The sequence below is a fragment of the Pelodiscus sinensis genome, chromosome 14 (assembly GCF_049634645.1).
Source record: "Pelodiscus sinensis isolate JC-2024 chromosome 14, ASM4963464v1, whole genome shotgun sequence".
Classification (NCBI taxonomy): Eukaryota; Metazoa; Chordata; order Testudines; family Trionychidae; genus Pelodiscus; species Pelodiscus sinensis.
Window position 1 is genome coordinate 141,145 of NC_134724.1, and position 26,031 is coordinate 167,175.

Below are 26,031 nucleotides of genomic sequence, written 5' to 3' on the forward strand. Positions count from 1 at the left end.
ATCGACCGCATGGCCTCTTTATACTCCTTCCTGGCCTCTTCTAGTCTGCAGCAAGTCACCTGGTCAGAGGCCAATCTCTATGTTTCCTGCTGGCTGCCCTCAGGTGACACATCCCATTCTTTGGGTGTGTCCATAGCCTATTGAGAGCCATTGTTCCACAGGGCTTTGCTACTCAGCCTGTTCATAGCCATGCTTAACCACATTCACAGAAATATTCAGCTTCCACACAGATTACAGATTCCTACCTACACACACAGACATTAAACACTCACATAAATAGTGTACATAAGATCAACAAACAACAATCTCCCATTCAATACCCCACATGGCTCCCCCCATACCAATTTCTGGGGCCAACACCCCCACCTAGGGGTGCAGCAGCGATTTGGCTGCTTCCCTCCAATTCAGCAACGTGACACCCCCAACGCAAAATTGATGCAGGAAGTGATGCCAGTAACATCACTGAGGGCATCACAGGCCTCCCCCGTCAAAATGGTGGCGTGCCTCAGTTTCCTTCTTACACAGGACCTTCTGGCTGGAACCCTTTTTGTCCTGTAAGAAGTTCCAAGACCAGTTACAAGTGTTAACCATGAAATAGCAACATCACAATGTCCCCTTACATACCGTCTGTCGTTTGGTACATCTCCAGACAGATTACATGGTATTTCCATAAGCTCATGCACACGGTATACCGTTACAATTCTCTGCAACAATAATACATTGGTTACAAGAATTAACATCAGTGACAAAAACAATCCTATATCAGGTGTATAATGACATTCCCCATCATGCCCCTTCTTTGGCTCCACCCCATTGCAGTTTTTTCCCTTCAGGTTCAACCTGCAAATCTTCTTTGTCAAAGCAAGTCCTGACCCTCCCCCTTGTCCTCTGGGCTCCAGGCCTGAAACCTCTGGCCTGACCAAGACAAAGGGCTGGCTGGGCGTGACTCCCTGGCTCACAATGGCCCTGGAATTCTCCCCCTTCCCCCACTCAGTGGGGTAACAGCAGTAAGCTGTAGACTCCCAAGTCTCTCCTCTGTCCCTCTCTAACCTCTGTTTCCACATGGAACCAGATATCAACCTCCCTGATTGAGTATGAGTGTCCACAGTGTCCAGAGATGGGAGCATAACTGCCATCTCCTGCATCCTAGAGAGAGTGACCACACAGCTGTTCTGCTCTGCATACTTGGCTACACAGTCCTTCTCCTGAATCTGAGACACTAACTTCCCACTCTCCTCCTTCACCTGGGAACAATCCTGTCCCACACACACTGACTTCCCAGCAAGCTGGTCACCCACAGTCACTGGGTTAGCAGCCTGCTCCAGTTCTCTGGATGTTCCTGCCTCATCTGGAACAACCCTCAGTCCCTCTGAGACCTCTCCACCACCATCCACACTGGGTTTCCCTAAACCCAAGTCATTGGAGTCACTGCTAACAGACAAATTCTGTCTGTCAGGCACCAAAACAAGTGCCTCACACAAGAAGCTGCTGCCGTTTACAGGCAGAGCTTTCTCCTGAATGCCTTCTCCCAGCAAGGCCCTGTCACCTCCCTCAGTCACAGCAAACTGCTTGCTACAAGCACTGCCAGGACTCTCCTCCCTATGAGCTTCCTTAGGCAGCAGTTCACCCTTCCCTGGCTCTGCAGCAGCCTTGCCCTGCTGAGCCACAACCAATTCCTCCTGCAATTCCCTTACTCCCTGGGTCATCTCTGGCCCCTCTGGTGGATTCACAGACAATCCCCTCTCAGGCACACGGACAGACCCACAAGAGACAGGGTCGGAAGCACCTTCACTCCCTGTGCAACTCTCTAGATGGCTGTAAACGTCCACACCATCATTAGGCACCAGAGTTAACACACCCTCATTCTCTCCTTGTGCCCGGGCTAAGGGGTCTCTCTGCTCCCACAGAGTAGCTCCCCCCTCTGCCAGCAACACAGCAGCATCAGGCACAATATCAGGGTCACCACTGTCTGGTCTCTGGGGTTCTGGTAAAACACTGACTGACTCTACCTGAGTCACCTCATCCCTCTCCCCAGCAGACACAAACCTTGGGCCACCCCCTTCCTGGGCCTTAGCCATATCCAGACCCAACTCTGGGACCACAACACTGCTCTCAGCCTTCACAGGCTGTGGGGCACCTTCCTCAGACACAGGAAGAAACTCTTCCCCACACACAGCCAGACAACCAGAGACAGCTTCTCCCTTGTCCCAACACCCCTGGCTAATCTCAGGCATATAGCTAGCCACTGGGACAGATTCCTTTACTGCCCCACTGCTACTTCCACCAGCCAAATTGCCAGCTTGCACACACTGTGCTTCACACAACTCAATTTCAGCTTGTGCCGGTTCAATTCCACAAACCTCACCAGCCACCAACTCCTCAACTAAAACTTCACTCTGGCCAGCCACTCCAGGCTGCCCCAGAGAAACATTTCCCTGATTTCTGGGCTCTTCTTGCCCTGGTTCTGATTCCAGCCTCACCTCTGAGGCATCAGACGGGCCCTCACCCACAGGCTCACATATAGAGACACTTTCCCCTTGGTTACAGGGAGACTGACCAGCTCCAGGAAACTTTCCATACCCACATGCACCCCCTTCCCAAACCTCCCTGTTAGCTACAGGTAACACAAAAGGTTTGCATTCACACATGCTTTGGGGTTGGGTCATCACATCAGCTGGGTAAAATACGTCTGCCATATCATAAGCATACCCCATACCCACAGAGTTACACATTGAACCTTCAGGAGGATACAGTCTCTCTTGTTCTTTTAGTCTCTTAAGCTGGAGGTCAAGTCTAGCATTTTCCTCCTTGGCTAGGGCCATCTTCTTTGCATGCTCTGCCTCTTCCCTCCTCTGTCTCTCAGCATATTCTGCCTTTTTCTCCTCAAGTTCCCGATCCATCTCCTTCTGTCTCTTAGCAATTTCTTCATCTGCCTTCCGCCTTCTTTCAGCAGCCTCCTTGGCTTGCTTCTGCTCCTTTTCATCCACATCTCTGCTTAATAACAACACTACCAGATCTAGTTTAGAGGCCCTTTTCCTAAAGGCAATGCCTCTCCCCAAGCACAAATCTTTCAGAGCACCTTTGCTCAGACTCTCATATAGTCCCTGGCTCATTGCAGCGGCTCTTTAATCACCCAAACTCTCAACACCAAAAATCAAATTTAGACAGCGTGGGGTCCTGATCCCAAAGCTCAATTGACCAAGATCTGTGGATCCTGCCGACTACGCCACTGTGACGGTCCGGGCCGTATCTGGGCACAGCTGAGTGCGTCCGCTCAGGGCAAATTGCTCAAATCCGGGGCTCCTTACAGCCCCCGACTGGCGACCTCTCCAAACAGGCCACAAACCAGTCTCACAGAGCGCTTCAGCTGCCTGCCTGAAGCCTCCCGAGCAAAACCCCTCCAACACCCCAGCAATATCCGTGCCCCAGATGGCCCCGGGCCTATACACAGGTGGGGGGTCCTAGCACCCAATCCCACCTACCCCGAACAAGTTCTGTCCGGTTCCAAGAAACCAGCCACAGATCCCTGGTCAATTTACCCTCTGGACCTTACCCACAAATCACGCTGGGCCAATCCTTTAGAATCTATATCTAAAGGTTTATTATTACAAGACAGCAAAGCATGAGAGTAAGGTTATTAAAGTACAGTACGTTACATGCACCGAATCTCCCAGTCCTCGATGCAGGCTCTAGCAGAGATGTTGCAGCTGCTGGTTTAAAAGTTCTTATTGCACATCCTGCGATCAGGATGGGTTCACAGGTCTTCCGGGCTCTTCAATCCCTGCAGTGCTGCCTCTGGATGAAGTGCTGAGCTGAGAACAAAATGGCATCGACCGCATGGCCTCTTTATACTCCTTCCTGGCCTCTTCTAGTCTGCAGCAAGTCACCTGGTCAGAGGCCAATCTCTATGTTTCCTGCTGGCTGCCCTCAGGTGACACATCCCATTCTTTGGGTGTGTCCATAGCCTATTGAGAGCCATTGTTCCACAGGGCTTTGCTACTCAGCCTGTCCATAGCCATGCTTAACCACATTCACAGAAATATTCAGCTTCCACACAGATTACAGATTCCTACCTACACACACAGACATTAAACACTCACATAAATAGTGTACATAAGATCAACAAACAACAATCTCCCATTCAATACCCCACATGGCTCCCCCCATACCAATTTCTGGGGCCAACACCCCCACCTAGGGGTGCAGCAGCGATTTGGCTGCTTCCCTCCAATTCAGCAACGTGACACAAGCGTGGGATATTTAAATCCCGGGCTTGATTTGTGATTTTGGTCGCCCTCATTAGCCTCCCTAGATCGATCTAAGGGGCTAGTGTAGACGTGCCCTTACAGACTAACCAGACATGTAGTTGGGATCAGGAGCGTTCGTGGCACGGCCCACGTCTTCAGATGACCGGAGTATTAACAGTCCAGTTCCAAAATAAATGGGAGCTGGGGGAGACGGATGGCACAATGGTGCTTGGGAGTGTTCATGCCACATGAAGCTGGTAGGGAAGGTGCCAGCTGTTCCGTTGGCTGGTTGTCAGGCTGTGGAAGGCAGCGTGCTAGCCAGGCGAGGTCTGGTTCACACCTCTGTGATGGGTCCCAAGCCTGTGTGAAGGTAAGTTCCAACCCTTCCCTGTGTTTTTGGCTTGTGGAATTGGCCTGAAACAGCCCGGTGCCTGGGAGATCCGTGGGCGAGCGCCCCGGCCGGGTAACGTTCTCCAGCAGGTTTCTGTGCGGTGCCGTTGCGGATTTCTGATTTGAGCCCGTTAATTCTTCCCCGTAGAGACTGTCCGGTTTGGCCAATCTCCACAGCCAGGGGCCCTGCTGGCTCAGATCCCGTTGGGGGAGGTGCCGTTGTCTGAGCCTCTGCCACGGTGGCTGATGTGGTTAGGACTTGGGACGGTGTCGCTGTGGGCAGAGCTGGCCCGGGGCCGATCACAGGGGGATCCCGGATGAGTGTGATGGGGGGGGGGGCCTGCATGGTTACTGCAAAGAACATTTTCAACCGGCCTCAAGGTTCACGTCACTTTTCCGTTTCAGCAACCTGAAACCTGGGCTGCTGCAAGCCCCAGAAAGCCCAGGCCAGCCCTGGCACGGGGAGGGGGGGACACGAGCCTGGTTAGCCAGAGTCGCTCTGGGGGAGTGGGAGAGAAGAGCGTGCGGTGTCCCACGCCACAGGCCCTGCGCCGCTGTCTGGAGCCAGAGACCGGCGGAGATGGGGAAATAACTGTGTAAACAGCTCTTCGCTCGATAAAGAATTCCCGGGTGTTCTCTACTGGGGACTCTCTAGCACCAGTCGTGGCCTCTTCCGAGGGGAAGAAAAACAAGCCAGTGAGGAGCAAAGAGAGTTTGGGTTTGGATTTAGATCTGCTCCCGCTGCGCTCTGCAGGGAAATCAGCTGTGGCCGAGATACCCCCGGAGGGGCGAGCCGCGACACCCGGCAGAGCAGCGAGGTGGCTGGCATGCAGGAAGCGAGATCAGTATCCCCTTCTCACCGGTGCGGCGTGCCTGCTTGCCGTGCAAAGCCGGCAGTGCCAAGCTCTGTGGCGTGTGGGGAGGGGGAGCTCCCAGGGAACAGAGGCTGGCTGGTTTTTCTTGCAGCAAGATGCCAGGGTACTTGGGACGGCTGAATTCTCGCCCATGGGATCAGCTGTGGGAAGGGACTCAGGCAGACTGCTCTGCAGGCGAATCTTCACGCGGTGGGGGAATAACCCTCTGTTACATGGTGAAGTCAGCACAAAACTGTCTGCATTTTCAGAATTACTGGCAGCTCTCCTGCCTTAGACGGCCACTTTCCTGTGCCTAGTGCGGAGGTCGTGGATGAGGTCCACGATGTCCGCACTAGACCAGCCTGGTCCTGGGAAGAGGGGGAGGGCTGGGTGGCAGTGGGTGGCTGGCTCGAGCTGTGCCAGGTGCAGGGTCTGCTGGCTGTGTGCTAGCAGGCTTGCACCTGGCACGGGCACTGTAGCCAGCCCGTGCCCCTTTAAGGGGTCCGGGGCCGGGAGGGGGGCAGAAGAGTTTCCCTGGTGCTGGCCAGAGTGGCCACCAGGGAAAGCTGGGGAGGGCTAGCCTCCCACTAGTTTGAATTAAGGGGCTACACAGCCCTTAATTCGAACTAGTTAATTCAAACTAGGCTTAGTCCTCGTGCAATGAGGTTTACCTAGTTCGAATTAATCGCTCCGCTAGTTTGAATTAAGTTCGAACCGCTAGCGCCTATGGAAGTTAGTTCGAACTAACGTCTGTTAGTTCGAATTAACTTTGTAGTGTAGACATACCCTGGGGTACTCCCTGGAGCGGCAGCTCGGATCCCTGCAGGCTCCGGGTAGCAAAGCGCCGTGTTCCCGGTCTGAGGCGCAGCCCTGGCCTGTGAGCCAGGCCCCTGCTGCCCTGCCCACTCGCTTCGAAGCCGAACGAAGGGACCGCCCCCTAACGGACGAGGCTGGAGACTCCAGAGGCTGCCTCGCGTCTGTGGCGAGGCCCCAGGACCGGGGCTCTCTGCAGGCCTGCTGCAGCCAGCTCGCCCAGGGGGAGATCTTTGGCCCCGGGCGCAGTGTTTCCAGCAGTGGGGTCCGGCTCCGGGAACTCCCGAGAGGGGAACCGCACTGAGGCCGCCCTAGCCAAGTCCAGGTGTCACTGGCACCTCTTCTCCGCTGGGCCGGGCCCCGAGAGGTGTCTGCAGTGGGAAGCTAGAAGGAGAGAGGAGCCGGAGGAGGCAGAGGAGTGGGGGGGACACACAGGGCTACTTTTAACTCGCGTCCAGCACGTGGGGTAGCCCTGGAGCATCTGGCCAACCCTGCGAGGTAGGGAGGGAGCCAGGCTCGCCTGGTCCTTACCGACCTTCGGTAACGGGTTGGCACGTGGCCCGGGAATCCCAGCCCTCCTTCTCTGCGGGGGAGAAGCGCCGTGTCGTGCGACTCTTGTCTGCTCGCTGAACAGCGCGAATCAAACGGAAGCAGGCGCGCTCCCTCGCTGGGCCGTGGTCCGGCTGTCATTACTGTGCCGGCTTACGTGGCTCCGTGGCGCTTGTGCTCCCAGGGTCCTGTTCCCTGGAGCCAATAGAAGTGAGTAACCGGCGAGCTCTTAGCTCTATTAATTCAGGCTTCTTGCTCACCCCCTGCAGCGCAGAAGCTAATGGCAGCATGAGCATGTTCTGATGGGGTTTGGATTAGTTCAGGTTTTCAGTGGAGTGTCTGGCATTATCCTCTATTACCTGTTTCCTAGGCAACAACAGGAAAGCTCATGAACAGCCAAAACCCAGTGCCTGCGCCTGCTGCCACCCCGCTCACAATTAACACACACGCTGGAAATGTCAAGGGAAGCTAAATATAGCCCGCGTGCCGCGTCTGAGTGCGCTGCTGCCCGTCGCAGCCCGGCAGCTGATTGCTGCGAGCACGTGGCGTCGGGCCTGCTCGGCCGGGCCCGCCAGAGGCAGGGCGCCAGGGATTTCGCTGCGGACATGCTGGGCGATGGCGTGGCCACGGGCGATTCCCCAGGGCACTGCCGTGTGTCCCTCCCTGTGCTGGCGCGGCCCCCAGAGCCGGGGGGCGGTTTACTCTGAGAAGCATCCGCCTGGCTCCTCTGGCGGAGATCTGCCAGCGGGTCGCCCCGGATTCACTGGCGGTGCCCTGGATGCCCGCTCCGTGCCTTCCTCAGTGGGCTGCGGGCTGCTGGCCTCCCCCGCGCCAACGCAGACCTCCGGCAGCCGAGAGGGGGAGGGGGCGAGAGGTGGGTTCCTCGGGGCCCGAATCTCTTCGTGATTAGTTGCTCCCTTTGTTTTTGCAGCATTATTTTACGGTTAGTTTCAGCCATGACAGTCAGAAGACCCTGGAGCTGCGGACAGAGGATGCCAAGGACTGCGACGAATGGGTCGCGGCCATCACGCACGCCAGGTACCACCTTCCGCCAGGGCCGGCGGGGCAGCGCCCGAGCCAGAAGCTCGTCTAGCTGCTGCATGACTTGAAAACGACGGCTCGGTGCAGGGGGCCAAGCGGTCGCCGGCCTTGGCCAGGCTGCGGCCGGTCGCCCGGGGCTTGCTTTTGCAAGAGGCCGATGCTGCGGCAGTGCAGCGCCCTGCTGGGGCGCAGGGGGCCCCGCGTCAAACCCCGCATGCGGGGGAGCAAGAATTCTCCAGCCCGGCCCCTGCAAGCCGCTCTGTGTGGGGGCGGGCAGCTGGCAGGCCCCGACCCAGGGTCCCTCGCTCTGATCTGAGCGCCTGGCCACGCTGGGTTCAGTGTTTGTTCTGGTCAGAAGCGCATCTGCCGGGAAGGCGAGAGAAGTAGGTTGTTCCCTGGCTGGTGAACGGGTGGGCAGCCCATTGACTGCTCTGCGGGTGCGGCCGCGCAGAGACACCCAGGCCGGGGCGGGGCGAGGACCAGGGTTTGTGGGGAGGGACAGAGACATGCCCGGGGCGGGCTCTTAGCCGGGGGAGAAGTTGGTAAGAAAACTCCGACTGGGAAATGCGTGGAGCTTGCCTGGCGGGAGAGAGGAACCGGGCGCCGAATGCTCAGCTTCCCAGCTCCTTGCTGGTCAGTTCGGAGCCTGGCAGCTAGGCCTGCCCATGCCCACGCCCAGGAGGGCACCTGCCACTGCTGGTCCTTGCTGGGAGCGGCTCCGTGCCAGGCTGCTGGAAGCACGGCCACCGTGGCCTGGTCCTGCGCTGGGCTCCCAGGCGCACAGTCGTGCACGGCCCGAGCGCCTGCAGCAGCCGCGTCCCGCGGGTCATAGTTGGGCCAAGCTTTCGGCCGGCTTCCGCGTGGCCAGGCCGGCGGGGGGTCTCAGCCCTCGCCCGCCGTGTGCTGGGCTTTCTCGCCGGAGCACGGGCTGAGGGACCCGCAGAGATGGAGGGGCGGGGGGCTGGAAGGGGAGGAAACATTGTAACTGATGTGTCTGTGCGACAGTTATAGGACTCTTGCTACAGAGCATGAAGCTTTAATGCAGAAGTACCTCCATTTACTTCAGATTGTGGAAACCGAGAAAACGGTTGCCAAGCAACTAAGACAACAGATTGAAGATGGGGAAATCGAGATTGAACGTCTGAAATCGGAGGTAAGGCGCCCGGCGCTGCCGCTCCACCTCTGGCTCAGAATTCACAGCCGGGGCTCCGGGGCTTCGTGTCCGGTACGGGATAGGACACGCGCAGGGCGATTTGTCACCTCCCTCCCACTGGCAGGAAGGCGAGAGGCATGGACCAGGGTCACTCAGTGGTGGAGTGGGCCCTATGCCGTCCTGCTGGCTCGCCTTCCCAGGGCCCTGCAGGGAGCGGTCCCGGTGTTTCCAGCGCCATGCGTGGTGTTGGTCTCGCTGTGTTGGCTGGGGTGGCTGAGCTGGGGTTGGTCCTGCTTTGGGCAGGGGGCTGGATGCGGTGACTCCTGAGGTCTCTGGGACTCTAGGATTCCATGGCTAGAAAGATGCGTGTCCCCCGCCCCCCCGTCCCCGTGCTTCTAGGGTCACGATGTTTTCCACAGACTCTGCACTTCCTTCTGAACCAATGACTGCTGTGCCTCTCCCCGGCCCCGCCCCTCGTGCTGTGATTGACAGCAGTGCTGAGGCGCTGTGAAACGGTCCCTTTCGGAACGGGAGACAGGTCTTGTCCGTTGGGCGGTTCCTTCACCCAGTGGCCAGTGGCCACGCGAGGGGCGAGGCAGGGAGAATTGGGCCTGCTCTTTCTAACGAGCAGCGGCAGCCGTTGAGCCTCCGGGGTGCGTACCAGGAACCGACGGCCTGTGTGGGCCGTGCGTGGCGCACCCGCGAATGGCTTTGAAAGCGGGTTATATTTCCAGGCAAAGGCTTAAAGCCGGTGGTTTGGGATGGTGGGTGGAGAAAAGCAGGAAATCCCCAGGTTATTTTTGCCAGTTTTTCTGGGTAGCACAAGCTTTCGATTCCCATTTCCTGGGAGAACGGACGTAGACAAGGCCACAGTGAGATGGGCCAAGGAAAGAAAGGGACGAACGTGACGTTGGCTGTGACCCGCCGTTTCTCAGGCTAGATTGAGCTTTGTAAGCGACTCTCCCTTTGCTACATGCAAACGGCCGAAATTTGGTGCTGAAATACATTCCGGGCAATCTATGGACACGAATGCTTGAGAGTAACCTGAGAAAGGGGCTGTAGAAAGAGAACAGCTCTGAAAACCTCTGAGGCCCGGCGTGTGCGCCCCAACGCTAAGCAGTGTAATTGGACGTGTGGCGGTACGGCCGGGTGAGCAGCTATGGGAACGCAAACACGCTAAACAACAAAACACACAAATTACTCAGCAGAGCAACATGGAGGCGGGGGGGGGGGGGAGTGTTAACACACCTGCAGGCGGATGTCTGCGGGGATCTCTTACGAGAGGATTTATCGGGTGTTTCTCGAGTCCCTGTGGGGCTGAAGGCAGGCGGCAGGGTGGTGCAGGAGTCAGAGCAGGGGGCTGGGGGCAGGGTGTCGTGTGCGTGCAGGAGCCAGGGCAGGCGTGGGGGGCTCAGGGCAGGGGACTGGGAGGGCTGCCCAGGGCAGTGCTGGCTCCATGGGACTGCCCGGTGTGCAGGGGCCGTGCTGGATTGCCGGAGTCTGCTTCCCAGGGCCGCCTGGGGCTGCGCTGACCGGCCTGCAGAGGCCAGTGACAGGGCCTGCTTTGCCCAGGCGCTAGCAGCTCCCCAGGGCGGCGGGACGCTGGCTGGCCAGTGGCTGCTCCCTGGGGCTGGTGGGGGCTGCACTGTCCGTCCGGGCTCCCTCCCCCCTCCCAGTGCTAGCAGAGCCCGGCCTTGGTGCTTGATGAGCAACAGTCCCATTCCCGGCACATGCCCGTTTCCTGGCCCAGCCCACCGTCCTCGCTTTACGGCACGACAGGAGGAAGCTGCCGACCGAGGCTGGGTCCCAGCTCTCAGGAGGAGTTCTTCGCGGCCAGACAGACGGACGCACAGACTCTCAAATACACGGTCATTTGCCTCTCTCGTTAAGAACACGTGCGGGCGGGCGGGCGGGCGTTCCTCCTCTTGGCGGGCGTTCCGCTAGCGGGGGCACGGGCGGTGCAGATGGCTCGGGAGCATCACGCCTCATCGGCTCAATTCCGCATCTCGCTCCTTGCCGCTTGTGCTAGAGTTACGAAGGTGACGGGTTGTAACAGCAGGCGGCACGTTTCTCTGAACCCCGCACAGTGTTGGGTAACTCGGGATGCCTCAGAACTCTAGGACCGTGGTTTATACCGGGGCCAGGCAAACCATTCGCAAACTTTTGGTGGATCGGCAACATTTTATTTGCATATTCATTATGCAAACGATGGACATGCAACTATGCAAATAAAATAGTACCAGTCCGCCAAAAGCCATGGCCCCCAGTGCTAGCCCTAACCTCTAGAGCCTCCCACCCCTTCACTACCCCCCAGCGCCCGCCACTGACCCCAGAGTCCCCTGCACCCAACCCCCCCCAGTGCCACCCCCATCCCAAATGCCTTAGTACATAAGAACATAAGAACGGCCGTACTGGGTCAGACCAAAGGTCCATCTAGCCCAGTATCCTGTCTACCGACAGTGGCCAGCACCAGGTGCCCCAGCATCCCATCGCCCAGTGCCCCCCCGTTTCACTGGCCTGCCTGCGAGCGAGGGAGGGGTCGAGATGTTCTCGGCCCGGGAGCGAGCGGCTGCATGCCGCAGCTGAGAGGTGAGCTCCGTGGAAGCACCGGGATGAATCCGGGCACTCTTGCGCAACACAGAATGGGAGGAAGCGCCACCCCGTGCCGGAAAACGCACCCGCCACCTAGCCGCTGGGGGCCGGCCTGTCACTGCGCAGTATGGGGGAGTTGGGCCCGTGGAGGCCACCGTGGTCGAACTGGCCCCGGGGTCCAGTCTATTGAATCGTTATGGGTGAGTATTAACGCTTCCTAAGTGTTAACACTGGGAATTAAAACTAGCTGGCTCGTTGTGTAACCCACAGGGCCTGCTAGAGATGGTAAATGAAACCCCAGGGACCCCTCGCCGCTGTTAAATAGAAATACAGTTGTTTCCAAAGCGCTGGATGGAGTCAGCTGCCCTAATTGCATCCAATTTCTGCTCTTAATCTCAGCGGGGTGAAAGTGCCTCTCCGGTCTCTCCCGGGGGATCAAGGCCTCGGTGCTAAATATTGACACTTGTAATGAGGGAAAGGCAGAGTTGTGAGCAAACCCTAACACTGGCCCGGGGATTAGGGCCTAAAAACGCTGAGCAATCAATAATCTGGGAAGTGGCCAAGTGTTCGGTAGCACTTCCCTGGGCCCGAATGCATTTGGTTTTACCTAGTGGTGTTTTTCCCCTTTCTGGGCTCTTTGAAGTTGAGATCAAATAATCAGCGTTCGCTTTAATGTGCAAATTCTGCTTACTTGATTTCAGAAAAGAGAGAGAAGAAACCGCAGCCCTTCCCACTCTGGATATTAGTCAGATGATGGGCCTCGCTCCCAGCTCGGAGAAGTCATTTCGCTCATTAGTTGGCAGGAAATCGGGAATAATTCCGTTTTGTTGATAATGTGCCGTCTTTGATAAATGCTAATTATTAATTAATTACCCTGTTTTGCGGCTGGCCCTGTGGCGCAGATGGCAAAGCTCGGGAGACCTGCTTCCGAATGAGACGGCTCCGAGTCTGCAGCCGCCCCCGGGAGCTCCAGTTGCTCGGCCTAGCATGGGGGGGCAGTGCTGGACCCAGGAGCCCAGAGAACGCGAGGGCATTCAGAACCTCTCGGGCGCACTCTGTGCTTTGTAGGGTTGCGCCTGGGGCCCCGATTCACACAAGCGCCCCTGTTCAGCAAAGCGCTTCATGGATCGGCTTGAAACACGCGCCTCGAATGCAGCACGTGCCGCGGCGCTCTCCTGGCAGCGCTAGGCCAGAGGGGCGGTAGCTTGGGTCGCGCTGCGTGAAGCGCTGCAGGGAGCTGGGCACGTTGAGCTGCAAAGCGAGGGCTGGCACACAAAATGTGAGACGTGACGGGGGCTCTGGCAGGGTGGGATGGAAGCGCGAGGTTGCTCCACCTCGTCTTTCCTTTGCGTCAGCAGCCCTGTGGCTTGCCAAGCCGCGTTGCTGGCAGCCTGTGGGAACCGGCTAGAGACTGGCACCGCCTGTGTGTGGCGCTGCCCAGCAGCCTCTCGCGTTCTGCCGCAGGCTTGCCGTTCCTTTCCGTTGGCTTGCAATTCTGTAGGAAGGCACCACATTCTGTAGTGGCTTAGCTGACTGTACCTTTTAGAAATGTGCGTCCGTCTGTCTGCCCGCCCGCCTGTCCGTGAGTCTGCTTGCTCAGGAACACCTCCTGAGTGGTGAGAGCTAGGGACCACCCTGGGAGGCGGCTTCCTCCTGACCTAGCTTAAAGCAAGGGCAGGGTTTGGTTGTGCCTGGACAATGGGATGTACCTAGAATGGGATTGTTTCCCATCAGATGGAAAGGGAGGGTCTGGCAGGAGGGACAGTTATACTGCAGAATGACCACAGGGGGCAGCAAGGGGCAGAGATGGGCACTGGGACAGCTCTTACCCCATTGGGCCTACATGGAGCAGAGGTGGAGAGAGAAACAACTAGCTGCCATATATTTCAGAGTTTGTCTAACTGTCTGCCCCCCCAGCCGGGGGACATGCGCCCCTCCCCTGGCTGTGCCCACTGCAGTTGTCCTCTCTCCCCGGGCAGCCTTCATCCTGAGCCCTCCTCCCCAGCCCCACCCCAGAGCAATGATGTAAATGAAGAAAAACAAAACATATTTGAATTAAGGACCTGAGCAAGGCCTGATAAACCCTCTAGTATTCTATTCCGTTCAAATCACTTCTCTAGGAACCTGTTTAATTACTGCAGGGGCGTTAATCCACTGTAATGTCTGTAGGGCTTTCTGGGAAGGGATATGGGAGAAATATTTCCTGTTCGAGGTTCTGTCAGGATCCCCGTTACCCATGAGTCTAACAGCCTTGGCAGGATGGTCTTTGCGTATTTGGCAACCTGGAGAAGTTTTGTTCTGATGTTTTCACACAGCTGCCCCCATGGGACAAAAGCTGATTCAACTTCTAACTCCACCCACCTTCTTCTGCCACGTCTCTCTTGTCCTGAGACTTCTCCTTTGCCTCCTCTTTGCAATAACCGCTCTGCCCCAGAGGCACCGTGCTCTCAAGCCCTAGTGCAGCATGTTGAACAGAACGGGTTGATTCCTTGTGGAGTAATGTTTTAATAACAAATGTTTTTTTCCCAATCAGGAGATGTTCATGGCTAGCTCTTTTCAGTTTTGTGTGTTGGTTTATGGTGTTTTCTCCCCTCTCCACCCTCTTTTCCTGCCCTATTTTCAGTGGCAGGATGGGAAAAGGGGGGGAGAGGAAAAGAAGAAAGGAGGGAGGAAGGTTGTTTAAAAACCTAAACATTTTTGAAAATGACAATTTTATAACCCTAAAATGTTCATGCAACATGGTGAACACACGATCACTTATCTTCGAGCGGTTGCCCAGTTTTCAGTGTCGTATCTGGCAGCATTTCTTGCCTAGAGCTGATATATCCCTATTTCCCATGTTTGTAAAATATCTTGGGATAAAATAAGTGCAGCCTACATCACCAGTACGTTATAATTTATGGCCCTGGTTTATCCGGTGGGCGCATGCGACCCTTTTGTGGTCTTTTTACTAGAGCATCTTTAGTGCTTTCTCACTAGAGGCAGAATCAACACCGTCTGTTCCCACGCTTGTCATTGAAAGCGGGACCGGGGACCGATTCTCAGTCGCAAGATTTGATCAAATTGGAGGGACTGGCTGGTGCACGCATGTGCCAGGACTTAGCTCGCCCACGTATCTTCCCTCGCTGCGCTTGTGCCGAGCTGTCCCACAGGGCCGGCGGGGGACCTAGTGAGCCGCTTGCTTTCCCGTGTCTCTCTAGATTGCCTCCTTGCTGAAAGATAACGAGCGCATCCAGTCCGCTCAGAGCAGCGCGCCGAATGACGACGACAGCGACATCAAGAAAATCAAAAAGGTGGGTTGTGGCGGGTTACGGGCACGTTCCCAGGAGCTGCAGCTAACCCTGGCTCTGGGAACGTGCTACCGCGGGAATGGACACTGGACTGGAGAGGTAGTTCAGGGCGGGGAGCGTGGTCTTTGCTCCCTGCCGCAGCCGGGCGCTGTGACGAGCCACCCTCACTGTGAATTCACGCAGGGGGCTGTGCCCGGCCGCTCTGCAGAGCCTTGCATTTCGTGGGTTGCCGCCTTCTGGGCTGACCTCTTCTGCGGCGGGGAGGGTGCGTCACCCCTAATGGGGCCACCGCGGCGCCCCTCCTTCTGTCTCCCCGTTTCAGGGCAGCAGGGGCCTGTGCAAAGCAGGAGACTGTGTTGACCTGAGCGGTGCTGGCAGAGAACAAACCGTCCTTTGGCGCAAGTGCTGTTTGTACAGCCTGCTCTGAGATTCTAAAGCCACCAGCAGGGGAACAGCCGTGGGGGCTGGAATTAGGGGTGCACGGGACGCTGTAGCACCCCAGGTTTTGCACGCACCTTCCCCACGCCTGGGGAATTCCCCCTCACTGTTAGCCCCCCACTGGCTTTGGCAGCCCCAGGTCCTGGCCCTCGGGCAGCCCCCCACAGGTCCTGCTGGGGTCCCACCAGCACCACCGGCTTTGCCGCCCCCAGGATTCCACCAGCCCTTGGGATCCACAGCTCACCGGCTCTGCCAGCTCTGGGGTCCCACCGCCAGCCTGGTGCTCTGCTCTTGGCCTCAAACCGGGACTCAGCAGCTGCCCCCGGCTCTGGCCCAGCCTGGGGAGGCCAAGGGCTGGAGTTGCCAACTCTCCTGGACTGCACAGCCCGAATGCCACGGCCTTGTTCCGGTCCGGAGAGATGACCGCCGTCGGAGGGGCACGGCCAGGTCGGGGGGGGGCGTAAATCAGCTCCCCCCCATCGTAAGAAGGCACGGAGAGCATCTTGGGTTAACCCCATCTGCCCACAAAGCCGCCCCCGCCTCTTCCTGGGATCGGGTTCCACCTGCCCCGGCCCTGCAGTTTCCCCTCCGAGGGGCACCCTTCACCTGCTGCACCTTCCGCTTGCAGGGGCGCAGAGATGTGGGGAGGCTCGCTACGGATCTGGGGGGGTTAGTGTGTGTACATGGGTCACAGGCTTGCTGTGTTTAGCGTAGCAGATCTGTCTCCTTACATCACTGTGGGGGGGCAGGGGTGGGTGCCAGCCTGCTGGTGATTGGTCAGTGGGTAGCCGGCTGGATCCGTGCGAGGTGCCCAGCAGGGTGGGTGTTCCCAGACCCTTGCAGCCCTGCTGGGAGGGGAGTGCCCTCTGGTACGCGCGCAGTGGAGGGTCAAGTGCTACCGGGGGTTTCTGTTCCTATGAGAATGAGACTCGCGCTGGTCTCTGTGAAGGGGATCGCGAGCCGCAGGAGCCTGGAGGCGAGTTATTGTCCGGTCCCCGGCAGGGAGGCTGCACAGAGGCCCAGATCCCAGAAAGCCTGATGGACGTTCCCGCTCAGCCCGGCGTGTGCCCTTGGCACCCCGCTTTACAAGTGCAGTGGGGTGGAGCCGCCCCGCGAGCTCGGCTGCCGGACGCGCTGTCCGGTCCTGGCGCCCCGCGGCCGGGCGAGCGCCCGCTGACGAGCCCGCTGCTCTCTTCGCAGGTGCAGAGCTTCCTGCGGGGCTGGCTGTGCAGGCGGAAGTGGAAGACCATCATTCAGGACTACATCCGGTCCCCGCACGCCGACAGCATGAGGAAGAGGAACCAGGTGGTCTTCAGCATGCTGGAGGCCGAGGCTGAGTACGTGCAGCAGCTGCACATCCTGGTCAACAACTTCCTGCGCCCGCTGAGGATGGCGGCGAGCTCCAAGAAACCGCCCATCACCCACGACGACGTCAGCAGCATCTTCCTCAACAGGTGAGGGCTGCACTCGGGCCCCTCGCGGGGGGGAGCGCCCGGAGGGAGGAGGGGTGGGGGGCGGGCTCGGTTGCCCTCCACATCTGGCTGCCTGGCGCCTGCAGGGGCTTTTGCTGGGTGTAGCGCGCCCGGCGCCAGTGGCTGTCCGGCCAAGGAGCGCGCTGGCAGGGCAGGGCTGTCAACGGAGTCTCTGCCCTGCCGTGGAGTGTCGGCCGCGCTGAGGCCCTCCGGCAGGCCTGCACAGCCCCCAGCGTGCCCGAGGGCCGGGCCCGCGGCAGAGCGCTCTGCAGCCACGGCGCCCTCAGGGTGGGAGCAAGCCCGGGGGGCGGAGGAGCGAGCAGGCTCTCGACGGACTCTTGGCCGCCTGCATCGGGCCTTTTCGGCATGGAACCAGATTTAGACTTTCCTCGGAGGGACACCCCTGCCCATCCCCCATCCTTTTCTTACCGACCCGTGTGAGGATGAGTCGGGGTTCCCCCGACCCTGCACCCCGTAGCAGCAAGAACAGACTCCGCCAGCAGTAGAAGAGCGAGGTTCTATTGCACAGCATAGACATGGTGTGTTTACAGGATTCAGGGCCCCCTTGGGTTAGGGGCCCATCACCCCAGCCCTCAGCCCCAGCAACCTCCGTCTGTCTCCCTGACGGTTCCAGCCCCAGACTGCCCCTTCCCCCAACACCCACTTCCCTAGTGCCCTGGCTGCTCCAACTCCTCTGGCCGGTTGGGTCTTCCTGTATGTGACTTAGGGTACGTCCAGACTACATGCCTCCGTCGACGGAGGCATGTAGATTAGCCAGATAGGCAGAGGGAAATGAAGCCGCGATTAAAATAATCGCGGCTTCATTTAAATTTAAATGGCTGCCCCGCTCTGCCGATCAGCTGTTTGTCGGCAGATCGGGGCAGTCTGGACGTTCCCCTGTCGCCAGAAAACCCTTTTGTCGACCGCCCCGTTATGCCTCGTGGGATGAGGCATAACGGGGCGGTCGACAAAAGGGTTTTCTGGCGACAGGGGAACGTCCAGACTGCCCCGATCTGCCGACAAACAGCTGATCGGCAGAGCGGGGCAGCCATTTAAATTTAAATGAAGCCGCGATTATTTTAATCGCGGCTTCATTTCCCTCTGCCTATCTGGCTAATCTACATGCCTCCGTCGACGGAGGCATGTAGTCTGGACGTACCCTTAGGCAGCTCCCCCACCCCCGCTGGGCCGTGCTCACAGGCAGAGGCCAGTAGGGGTCAGTCACAGTCCAACACAGCGACCGGCCAGGTACTGACACTGCAGCACCACACGTGGGAATCGCACCTCACCACGCAGGGGGACCCCGGGATACAGAGCAGACCCCCCCACGCCACACTCGGAAAGAACTTCCGGCCTCCCACCCGGGGCAGCGTGCGGGCAGGGGGTGAACACAGCCCTGGCCTTGAGGAGCGGATACCCAGAAGCCTGGACGCTTCCCTGATTTGCTGCAAGGTGCCTCTCAGACCAAAGGTTTCCCCGGTTGTGGGGTGGCTCCCGCACTTGCATCAGTGCCACCTGCGTTCCAAGAGTAAACAAGCTTTCTTACGGCTCAGTCCCCGGCAGGACGGGTGGGGAGGGGCCGCGTTCCCGGGACGCCGTGCGCATGTGCGGCCGCACAGGAGAGGTTCCAGTGCTAGCAGGGCGCCCCCAGCTGGTTTGTGTTTCTGCTTGTGGTGCACATCGGCACAGGCTTCGGTGCATTAACAAAATGTATTCCCCACATGGGTGGAAAAATCCACGCACCGATGGAAAAGATTAGAGGGAACCTGGGGAGAGGGACCTGGTATCTAACTGGGAGAATGTCGGTCAGCTCCTGCCCCAGCAGGCAGTCCCAGTGTGCCAAGGGTCAGCTGTGTGTGGAGAGGCAACTTCTTGGCAGTGACTGTGTCTTCATGCGCTAATTGGCCAGGGCGGGGCCCCTGTGTTTCAAGGGGAGGTTTCTGTGCCAGCTACTCTGTCCTGCGCCTGAGACAGGGCCGGGGCTGCAAGCGGAAGGAGCGCTGTTGGGTTTCCGGGGGCGTTAGGCAAGAGAGCTGAGGCTCACCAGAGAAGAGGCCCGGGTTGTGTTCAGCCTGCTGTCGGCAGAGGCAGAATCCGCCCCGCAGCTGCCCAGTCGCGGGCGGGAAGGAGAAAGCTGGCAGGCCTGCGTGGCACAGGGCAGGCCCAGTCTCTCCACTCCAGCCTGCACAAACCATTGTGCTTTGAGCGACGCCCTGTGTCCGAGCCAGCAGCGCCCACGCGGAGCGATCCGGCCACAGGCCTGGCTGCGGAGGGACAATTAAGATGCTTCAGTCCAGCGTGGACCATGGCACGGCAGTGTGCCCCGTTTACTAGCCCCCGGGCAGTTAAACCGAGAGGCCTGCTGAGCTGGGCAGGCCTTGCCCAAGAGAAGTTTGGCTGCCTGAGGAGAGGGCACGAAATCCGGAGCCCGCCTCGGGACTGGAGGAGCCTGGGAGGGCGTCCAGAAGAGCGTGGACAACGGGGCTCTCGCCCCAGCGGCGTGTCAGCGTGAGGGATGTGCACCCTCCAGCAGGTGGCCCAGGAACCTACGGCCCCTCACGGGGGCGTTTCCCATCCATGCCCATGGGTGCTGAGCTCTCCCCTTCCGGCCGGCCTGGAACTGCCCCGTTCCCTGCTTCATCGCTGCTCCCGCCACCCAGAAACCGCTCGCTCGGTTGCTATGGCTACAGATGCGCTGTCTCCTTCCCAGCGTGAGGACCAGCCTGGTGGCCTTCCTTGCAGGGCCGGTTCCCTCGCCTGGGCCCAGCCTGGACTGGGCTTGGACCAGCCAAGTCCTCACAGCACCCCAGGGCAGGGAGCACCCGAAGGCCGGAGATGGGCGCAGGCAACAGAATCCCCCCCAAAGCTCCCTGCCTCTTTGGAGCTCGGTTTGGCCCGTTCCAGAGAAGCTGCAGTTTGGCCCAGGCGCGTGGCCTGAGCTCTCCCAAACTCCGCGGCTGTTCACATCCCGGGTTTTGATTCAGGGCCGTCTTTAAGTGCAGACGAAACGCACTTTCAACCCTCGCGTGGCTCGTGCCGCTGCCTTTGGGACGCGTGCGAGGGGGGCACTGGAACAGCCCACGAGCTGCCTCAGAGACGCACGGGGCTCACCCGAGCGCTGCCTGTGTCCTGGGAGCCTGGACACGCCGTCCATTGGCTGGGGCGCCCTGGGTAGGGCAGTCGGGACGGCGCCGAGGGGAGAGAGCGCAGAGTGCCCGGGACGGGCCAGAGAACCGGAGCTGAGTGAGCTGGGAGAGCAGCAGGGAGCAGTTAGAGACGCTGGCAGCGTGTTCCGAGGCCCCGGGGCGTAGGAGAGTGCGCCTGGGGGCCCGGTTGGAGTCCACACCTAGGGGTCCCCTTGTGCCCCCCAGACTCCCATGCAGGAAGGATGCAGAACTCACCCTGCGGCTCCTGCTCTGGTGCTGCGGGCCTGCGCCCCGAGCTAGCTGTGCTGCAGCAGGGAAGAACAGCCGTCCGGGGCTCCTGGGACCGGCCGCCCGAGCTCTGCCCCGTGCCGAGGGACGGGAGAGGGTCGCAGCGGCGATGCAGCGGCGATGCTTCCAAGAGGACGGAGGCTGTTCCAACCAGCCTCAGGGGAAGCAGCCAGCCCTGGAAGTGACCTTCGGGGTCATGGACTCGAGTCTCTGCCGTCCACAGCCAGCCGTAGGGAAAACGGCACCCCTCCCTATGATCTTCCTTCGGGCCGGGCGTAGGTGAGGGGTGAGTGGGACTTGTAGCCTCCTCAATGAGATCTGCTCCATGTTAGCCCACTAATTGACAGCTGCTTTATTTTATGGGTCTCTCTTCTATAGATGTGAGTAGGCTGGTAACGCAAGGTGCCTGCAGAATTCATTGCTTAGAAGAGCAGTGTAGTGGTTAGCCAGTATTTGGTATTTTCCTTGTAATTTTCCGTAAGAGAGGTGAAGCAAGAGTTTGCGGTTGGCTAATAGTCTGGTCTTTAATTCTGCCCAGAATCTGCAAAGCAATCAGCTAGCTTGGTGATAACGGTCAGGTCAAAGCTCCTGCGCAATTCATGCCAGATGTTCAAGCCCAAAACCGCAGCGTCCCGCCTTTTCTTGGTGGTCCTGGGAGGTCATCCGAGAAAGTGTCCGTCGGATCTCATGAATATTTGAGTTTCCCTGAATATTTTCTCCAATTAGAAATGGTACCCTCAGAAATCTTAGGGTGCGAGGCCCAGCGATGGACAAGGGGCTGAACATCTGGGGCATTTTGGTGCCAAAAGGGGTATTTAGGCCTAGGGATTTGGGAAGTCGGGGCTGCTGCTTCAGTTGTCACTGACACAGCCCACTCCGGAGCGCTTTTATCTTGTCAGGCCAGAAACCACAGAGGTGTGGATCTCGTCTGTTTCTTTACTGCTTTCTTGCTTCTTTAATTTTGCTTTAGTTTGCTCCTAGGAATTTCCCTCCTACCTACTCCAAGGCAAGGGTGGCTCCCCCTCCCTGTCCAGCCTTGCGGGTGGGTAAGGAATATTGTTATATGATTACTCTTGATGTACTTAGATACGTTTAATTTGATAGTGTTAATGACATCTGGGGAAGAAATCCAAGTGATTTGCATTCTTGCCGCTGTATTTATTATGGGGATCATTGTCTTCCCTTTAGCAGTAGAACTGTTTTCTATTTCATTTCCTGAGTTAAGGTGTGATTGCTGTCGGTCCCCTGCCCACCCTCAAGAGGGGGAATTTAATGGTTCCACTGCATTGTAACCTGGGCTAGAGGACAAACTTAGATTTTCTGGTCAGATTGGCGAGCCTTTCCCATTCACATTTTACTAAAACTCCTTCCCAGGCTGCGTATTTGGTGAGCCAGCCAGGAGCTGAGACAGGCATCGACGGACAATCTTAAATCCAAACCCTAGATCAGGTGATCTGGCATAGTGCGGAAAGAGTTAAGTGTTCAGTGCGAAAGCGAAGTGCGGTTTGTGTTTTTGATTGATTTCGCTAGTTAGGCTGTGTGCCAGGACTGTGGGGAACCAAGGAAATCTGACCTCAGGTTGTGGTTAACCTGTTAAAACATCGGTAATTTGGATGCGCCTGTTCAGGGGGATTTTGTTATTTGTTAATTGGCCATTAATTAGTTATTGATAAGTGGTTGTGTCCGGATCCGACAACCCGTCCTGTGTGACGGCGGGGGAGCTGTTTTTAGTGGGTACGGGGGGAGGCAGGGCCCTGAGGGGACCACCAGCAGGCCCCCAGAAGCCCCACAGACCCGCGGAGTGGCGTGGAGAGTGTGTGCAAAGCCAGGCGAGCAGCATGGCCGCCTGGCAAAGAAAGACTGTAAGAGGGGCCCAGACGGCTGAGCTCCGGGGCTGGGGGCAGGGACAGCAGCAGGAAGGGCCCGGCGAGGGGACCGGTCGGAGGAACGGCTGGCAATGAAACCAGGGCGAAGGGAGATGAGGGAGGCGCAGCAGAGGGAGCAGAAATTGCCGAGGGAAGGAGAAGGCCGGAGCAGGAGAGGAAGTTCCCGTCCGCCCCCCGCCTGCGGGCGGGAGGAAGAGAGCTGGCTGCTCCCGAGGCAGACTCCCGCGCAGAGGGGAGCCGGGCGGCGCAGGGGGACGCGCTGATGAGGGAGCCAGGCCCCGGGCACAGGGAATCCGGTAGCGGGGGGACGAGTGATGGCTCAGTGGGGAGTTCCTCAGGCAGCCCGTGGAGGGAAGTCGTGACTGACGCAAACTGATTAGGGGGCTTTGAAAGCGGGTGGCACGGCCTGGGGGGCTGTGGAGCAGGTGCAGGGTCACCATGTGTGACGTAGTGGGGGTACCTGGCTGGTTTCTATGCTGCTGGCTCTGGGGGAACCCCCACTGGCTGTCGTGGGGACCACGACCCAGCAAAACAGGATGAGTCACTATGCAAACCAGTGGCCAGACACCCCCCATGGAGAGGAACAAAGGAAGGTGGAATGCTGCCTTGGCTGGGGGGCAGGGCTGGAAGTGAGTGAGTGGGTTGTTACTGTGGGAGAGCATGGAGGAGACAGCCTAGGGAGAGGAGCTGGAGTTTAGGGGCCCAGTCTCCCCCCAACTCAAGGGGGCCTGAGGCATCCTAGCCCAGTTCTGTGACCAGACTACATCTGTGCTATGCTGTATCCTGGAGAGGCAATAAACTTCCTCTATTCCACTGGCTGGTGCAGTCTGTTTGTGCCATCTCGGGGTGCAGGAGACGGGGAACCCCCAACGCGCCGTCACACTGGTGTCAGAAGTGGGATGCACTGCACCCCGTGGATGGAGCTTCCAGCGGTGAGCGACAAGGCGCTGTAGAAGCAAGAGCCCTGGAGCCAGGCGTGCTGGAGACAGAGCGAAGCGGTTCCTGGGAATCGTGGGGCGCTGCAGCACTAGACTGGTGAGTCTGCACCGAGGGGCCCAGCGGGCAGATGGCCTACGCCCGACTCTTGAAGGCAGAGCTGGTGGGGCTGTGCAGAGAGAGGGGCTTGCCGGTGCGGAAAGCAACCAAGGCCCAGCTGATTACCCAGCTGGAAGAGAATGACCAGCCACGGGGCCAGGATCTTGTCCCCAGGGGAAGCAGCCAGACCCCCCCTGAGAGTGTGTCAGGCTCAGAGAGGGGGAGGAGCGCTGGAACCCAACGGAGAGATGAGACAGCGTCTCCCGGGAGGCCTGCAAGACGTAGCCCATCTAGGGCAGGGGCCAGCCCAGCGGAGCTGCGGCGACTGGAGATCCAGCTGCGGATCAGGGAATTGGAAGTAGAGGACCGAGAGAAGGACCGCCAGGACCGAGAGAGGGAGCGCCAAGATCGAGAGAAGGAGCGCCAGGACCGAGAGAGGCAGCGGCAGCATGAGCTGGCCATGGCAGAGCGGAGAACCGGCGGGGCACCGGCTGCGCCAAGTGCGGATGGGCCCCAGGGTCCCAGGACTGCCAGACGCTTGGAGAGGCTCATGGTGGCCCAATTGAAGGACATGGGTGACATAGACGGGTTCCTCAGTGCCTTTGAGAGGGCCTGTGGACTGCAACGGGTTCCCCCAGCTGACTGGCTGCAGGAGCTCATCCCCGCACTGAGCCAGGAGGCGGCCGGAGTGCTCAGTCAGCTGGAGGACCTACAGCCAGGGGATTACAACCGAGTCAAGGAGGCCCTGCTGCACAAGTTCGGGCTGACCCCCGAGATGTACAGGAAGAAGTTCCGGGGGGTACAGAAAGGGCCACGGGAGACCTATGTGGACCTGGCCTCCCGCCTGGCGCAATACGGCCGCAAGTGGGTGTCTGGAGTCGGAGCCCAGACCGCAGAGGAGCTGCTCAAGCTGGTCATGATGGAGCAGTTCTATGAAGCGTGCCCACCCAAACTGAGGCTGTGGCTCAAGGACCGGAGACCAGAGAACCCCCAGGAGGCCGGGAGACTGGCGGATGAGTTCACGGAGAGCCGGTCCGGGTGTGAACGGGAGTCCCGGAGAGAGAGGGAACCGCGCAGAGACCGGATCTCGGCTGAGCGACGGAGGGAGTCAACTACGGGGCGAGACCAAGGAACAGGTCGTCTGCGCCCCAGAGAACCAGCCAGGGCCTGGACAGAGACAGCCCAAAGCCTAACTTGCCAGCGCTGTGGGCAAAAAGGCCACAAGAGGGCTCAGTGCACCAGGTCCCAGGACCGGGGACTTTCCAGGGTTAACTGGCTGGGGCGGGAGGAAGGGCAGGCTGCCCCAGAGGCAGGGGCTGGCAGGCAAACCTCAGCTCAGAGAGAGGGGAAGGATGCTCTGTGCACCTCCCCTGGGAGGTCTGATTCTCAGGAGGCGGATTTCTCCGTGTACCGGGTGGGGGCAGGACGGCCCCTGCGGAGCGAGTGCCTCATACCCCTGGAGGTGGATGGTAGGAAGGTGACGGGCTTCTGGGACACGGGGGCGGAGGTGACTCTGGCCCGATCCGACATAGTGGCCCCGGAGCGGATACTACCCCACGCACAGCTGACCCTGAAGGGCATAGATGGGTCCCCGTTTAAGGTGCCTGTAGCCCGGGTGCATCTGAAATGGGGGGCGAAGGAAGGCCTCAAGGAAGTGGGGGTGCACCCGCACTTGCCCACCGAGGTGCTGATGGGGAATGACCTAGAGGAGTGGCCCCATGAATCCCAGCGGGCTCTAGTCACTACCTGGAGCCAGAGCCAGCGGGGGGCTGACAACGTGGGTCCAGGGAAGGATTCCTGGCAGCGTCCTCAGGGTCCCATCCCAGTGGACACGGGGTCCAGCCAGGCTGGGACTCCGGACCTAGGCAAAGGTGGGGGACAGGTCCCGATCCCTGCCTCAGCAGCTGAATTCCAGGCTGAGGTGCAGGCAGACCCCTCCTTGCAGAGGCTGAGGGACCAGGCTGGCCTCCATGCAGCTCAGCCCCGGGGGAGAGGTGGCCAGGAGAGATTCCTGCGGGAGCGTGGGCTCCTGTTCCGTGAGTGGCTCCCCCCCAGGAAGGCGAGGGCATGGAGGGTAGAGCGGCAGCTGGTCGTCCCCCGAAAGTATCGCCTCAAGCTGCTGTATTTGGCCCACGATTCCCCCGTTGGGGGCCACCGGGGGATCCGGAGCACCCGGCTGAGGCTGCTCCAGCACTTCTATTGGCCGGGAATCTTTACAGCCGTGCAGCGGTACTGCCGGTCCTGTGACTCCTGCCAGAGGGGCGGGAAGGCCCAAGACAGGAGGAAAGCGGCTTGGGGGTCTCTACCCCAGATAGAGGACCCTCTGGGCTTGCTGAGAGAGTTATGGGAGGGGAAGTCCTCCCTGGATGGAGCATCGGGGGTGGAAGCCGCCCTGGCTGTCCAGAGAAGGCTCGCTGGGCTCATGGCCCCGGCCCGAGAGACCCTGGCCAGAGATCAAGGCCAGTGGAAGGGTGGGTGTGACCCCCGAGGACAGGCCTGTGCCAGTCGCCCTGGAGCGGGGCGGCGAGTGGACAGAGGGAAGCCAATTCATGTGGGGCCTCGCCACGGCCGGCCCGAGTCAAGGGGAGCACCCATGTCCCCAGGGCGGGTTCCCACGCAGAGGACCCGAACTTCCCTAGGTCACGAGTGGAGTGACCCTGCTCAGTTCGCTCTCGGAGGGGGGAGAACTGTGACGTAGTGGGGGTACCTGGCTGGTTTCTATGCTGCTGGCTCTGGGGGAACCCCCACTGGCTGTCGTGGGGACCACGACCCAGCAAAACAGGATGAGTCACTATGCAAACCAGTGGCCAGACACCCCCCATGGAGAGGAACAAAGG

General features: G+C 59.2%; 1 protein-coding gene across 2 annotated transcripts in view; it reads left to right on the top strand.

Annotated features, from left to right (window-relative positions):
- RASGRF1 (Ras protein specific guanine nucleotide releasing factor 1) overlaps positions 1-26,031 on the top strand; it is a 109,056-nt gene that overhangs the window by 16,244 nt on the left and 66,781 nt on the right. The window contains exons 2-5 of one of the 2 annotated variants that reach the window (XM_075896777.1): positions 7,785-7,891; positions 8,900-9,047; positions 14,840-14,932; positions 16,568-16,821. In XM_075896777.1, the coding sequence (XP_075752892.1) occupies positions 7,785-7,891; positions 8,900-9,047; positions 14,840-14,932; positions 16,568-16,821 (602 nt within the window). Of the gene's footprint in view, positions 1-7,784; positions 7,892-8,899; positions 9,048-9,594; positions 9,701-14,839; positions 14,933-16,567; positions 16,822-26,031 lie in introns of those variants that run through there. The other variant, XM_075896778.1, reaches the window with a different exon arrangement.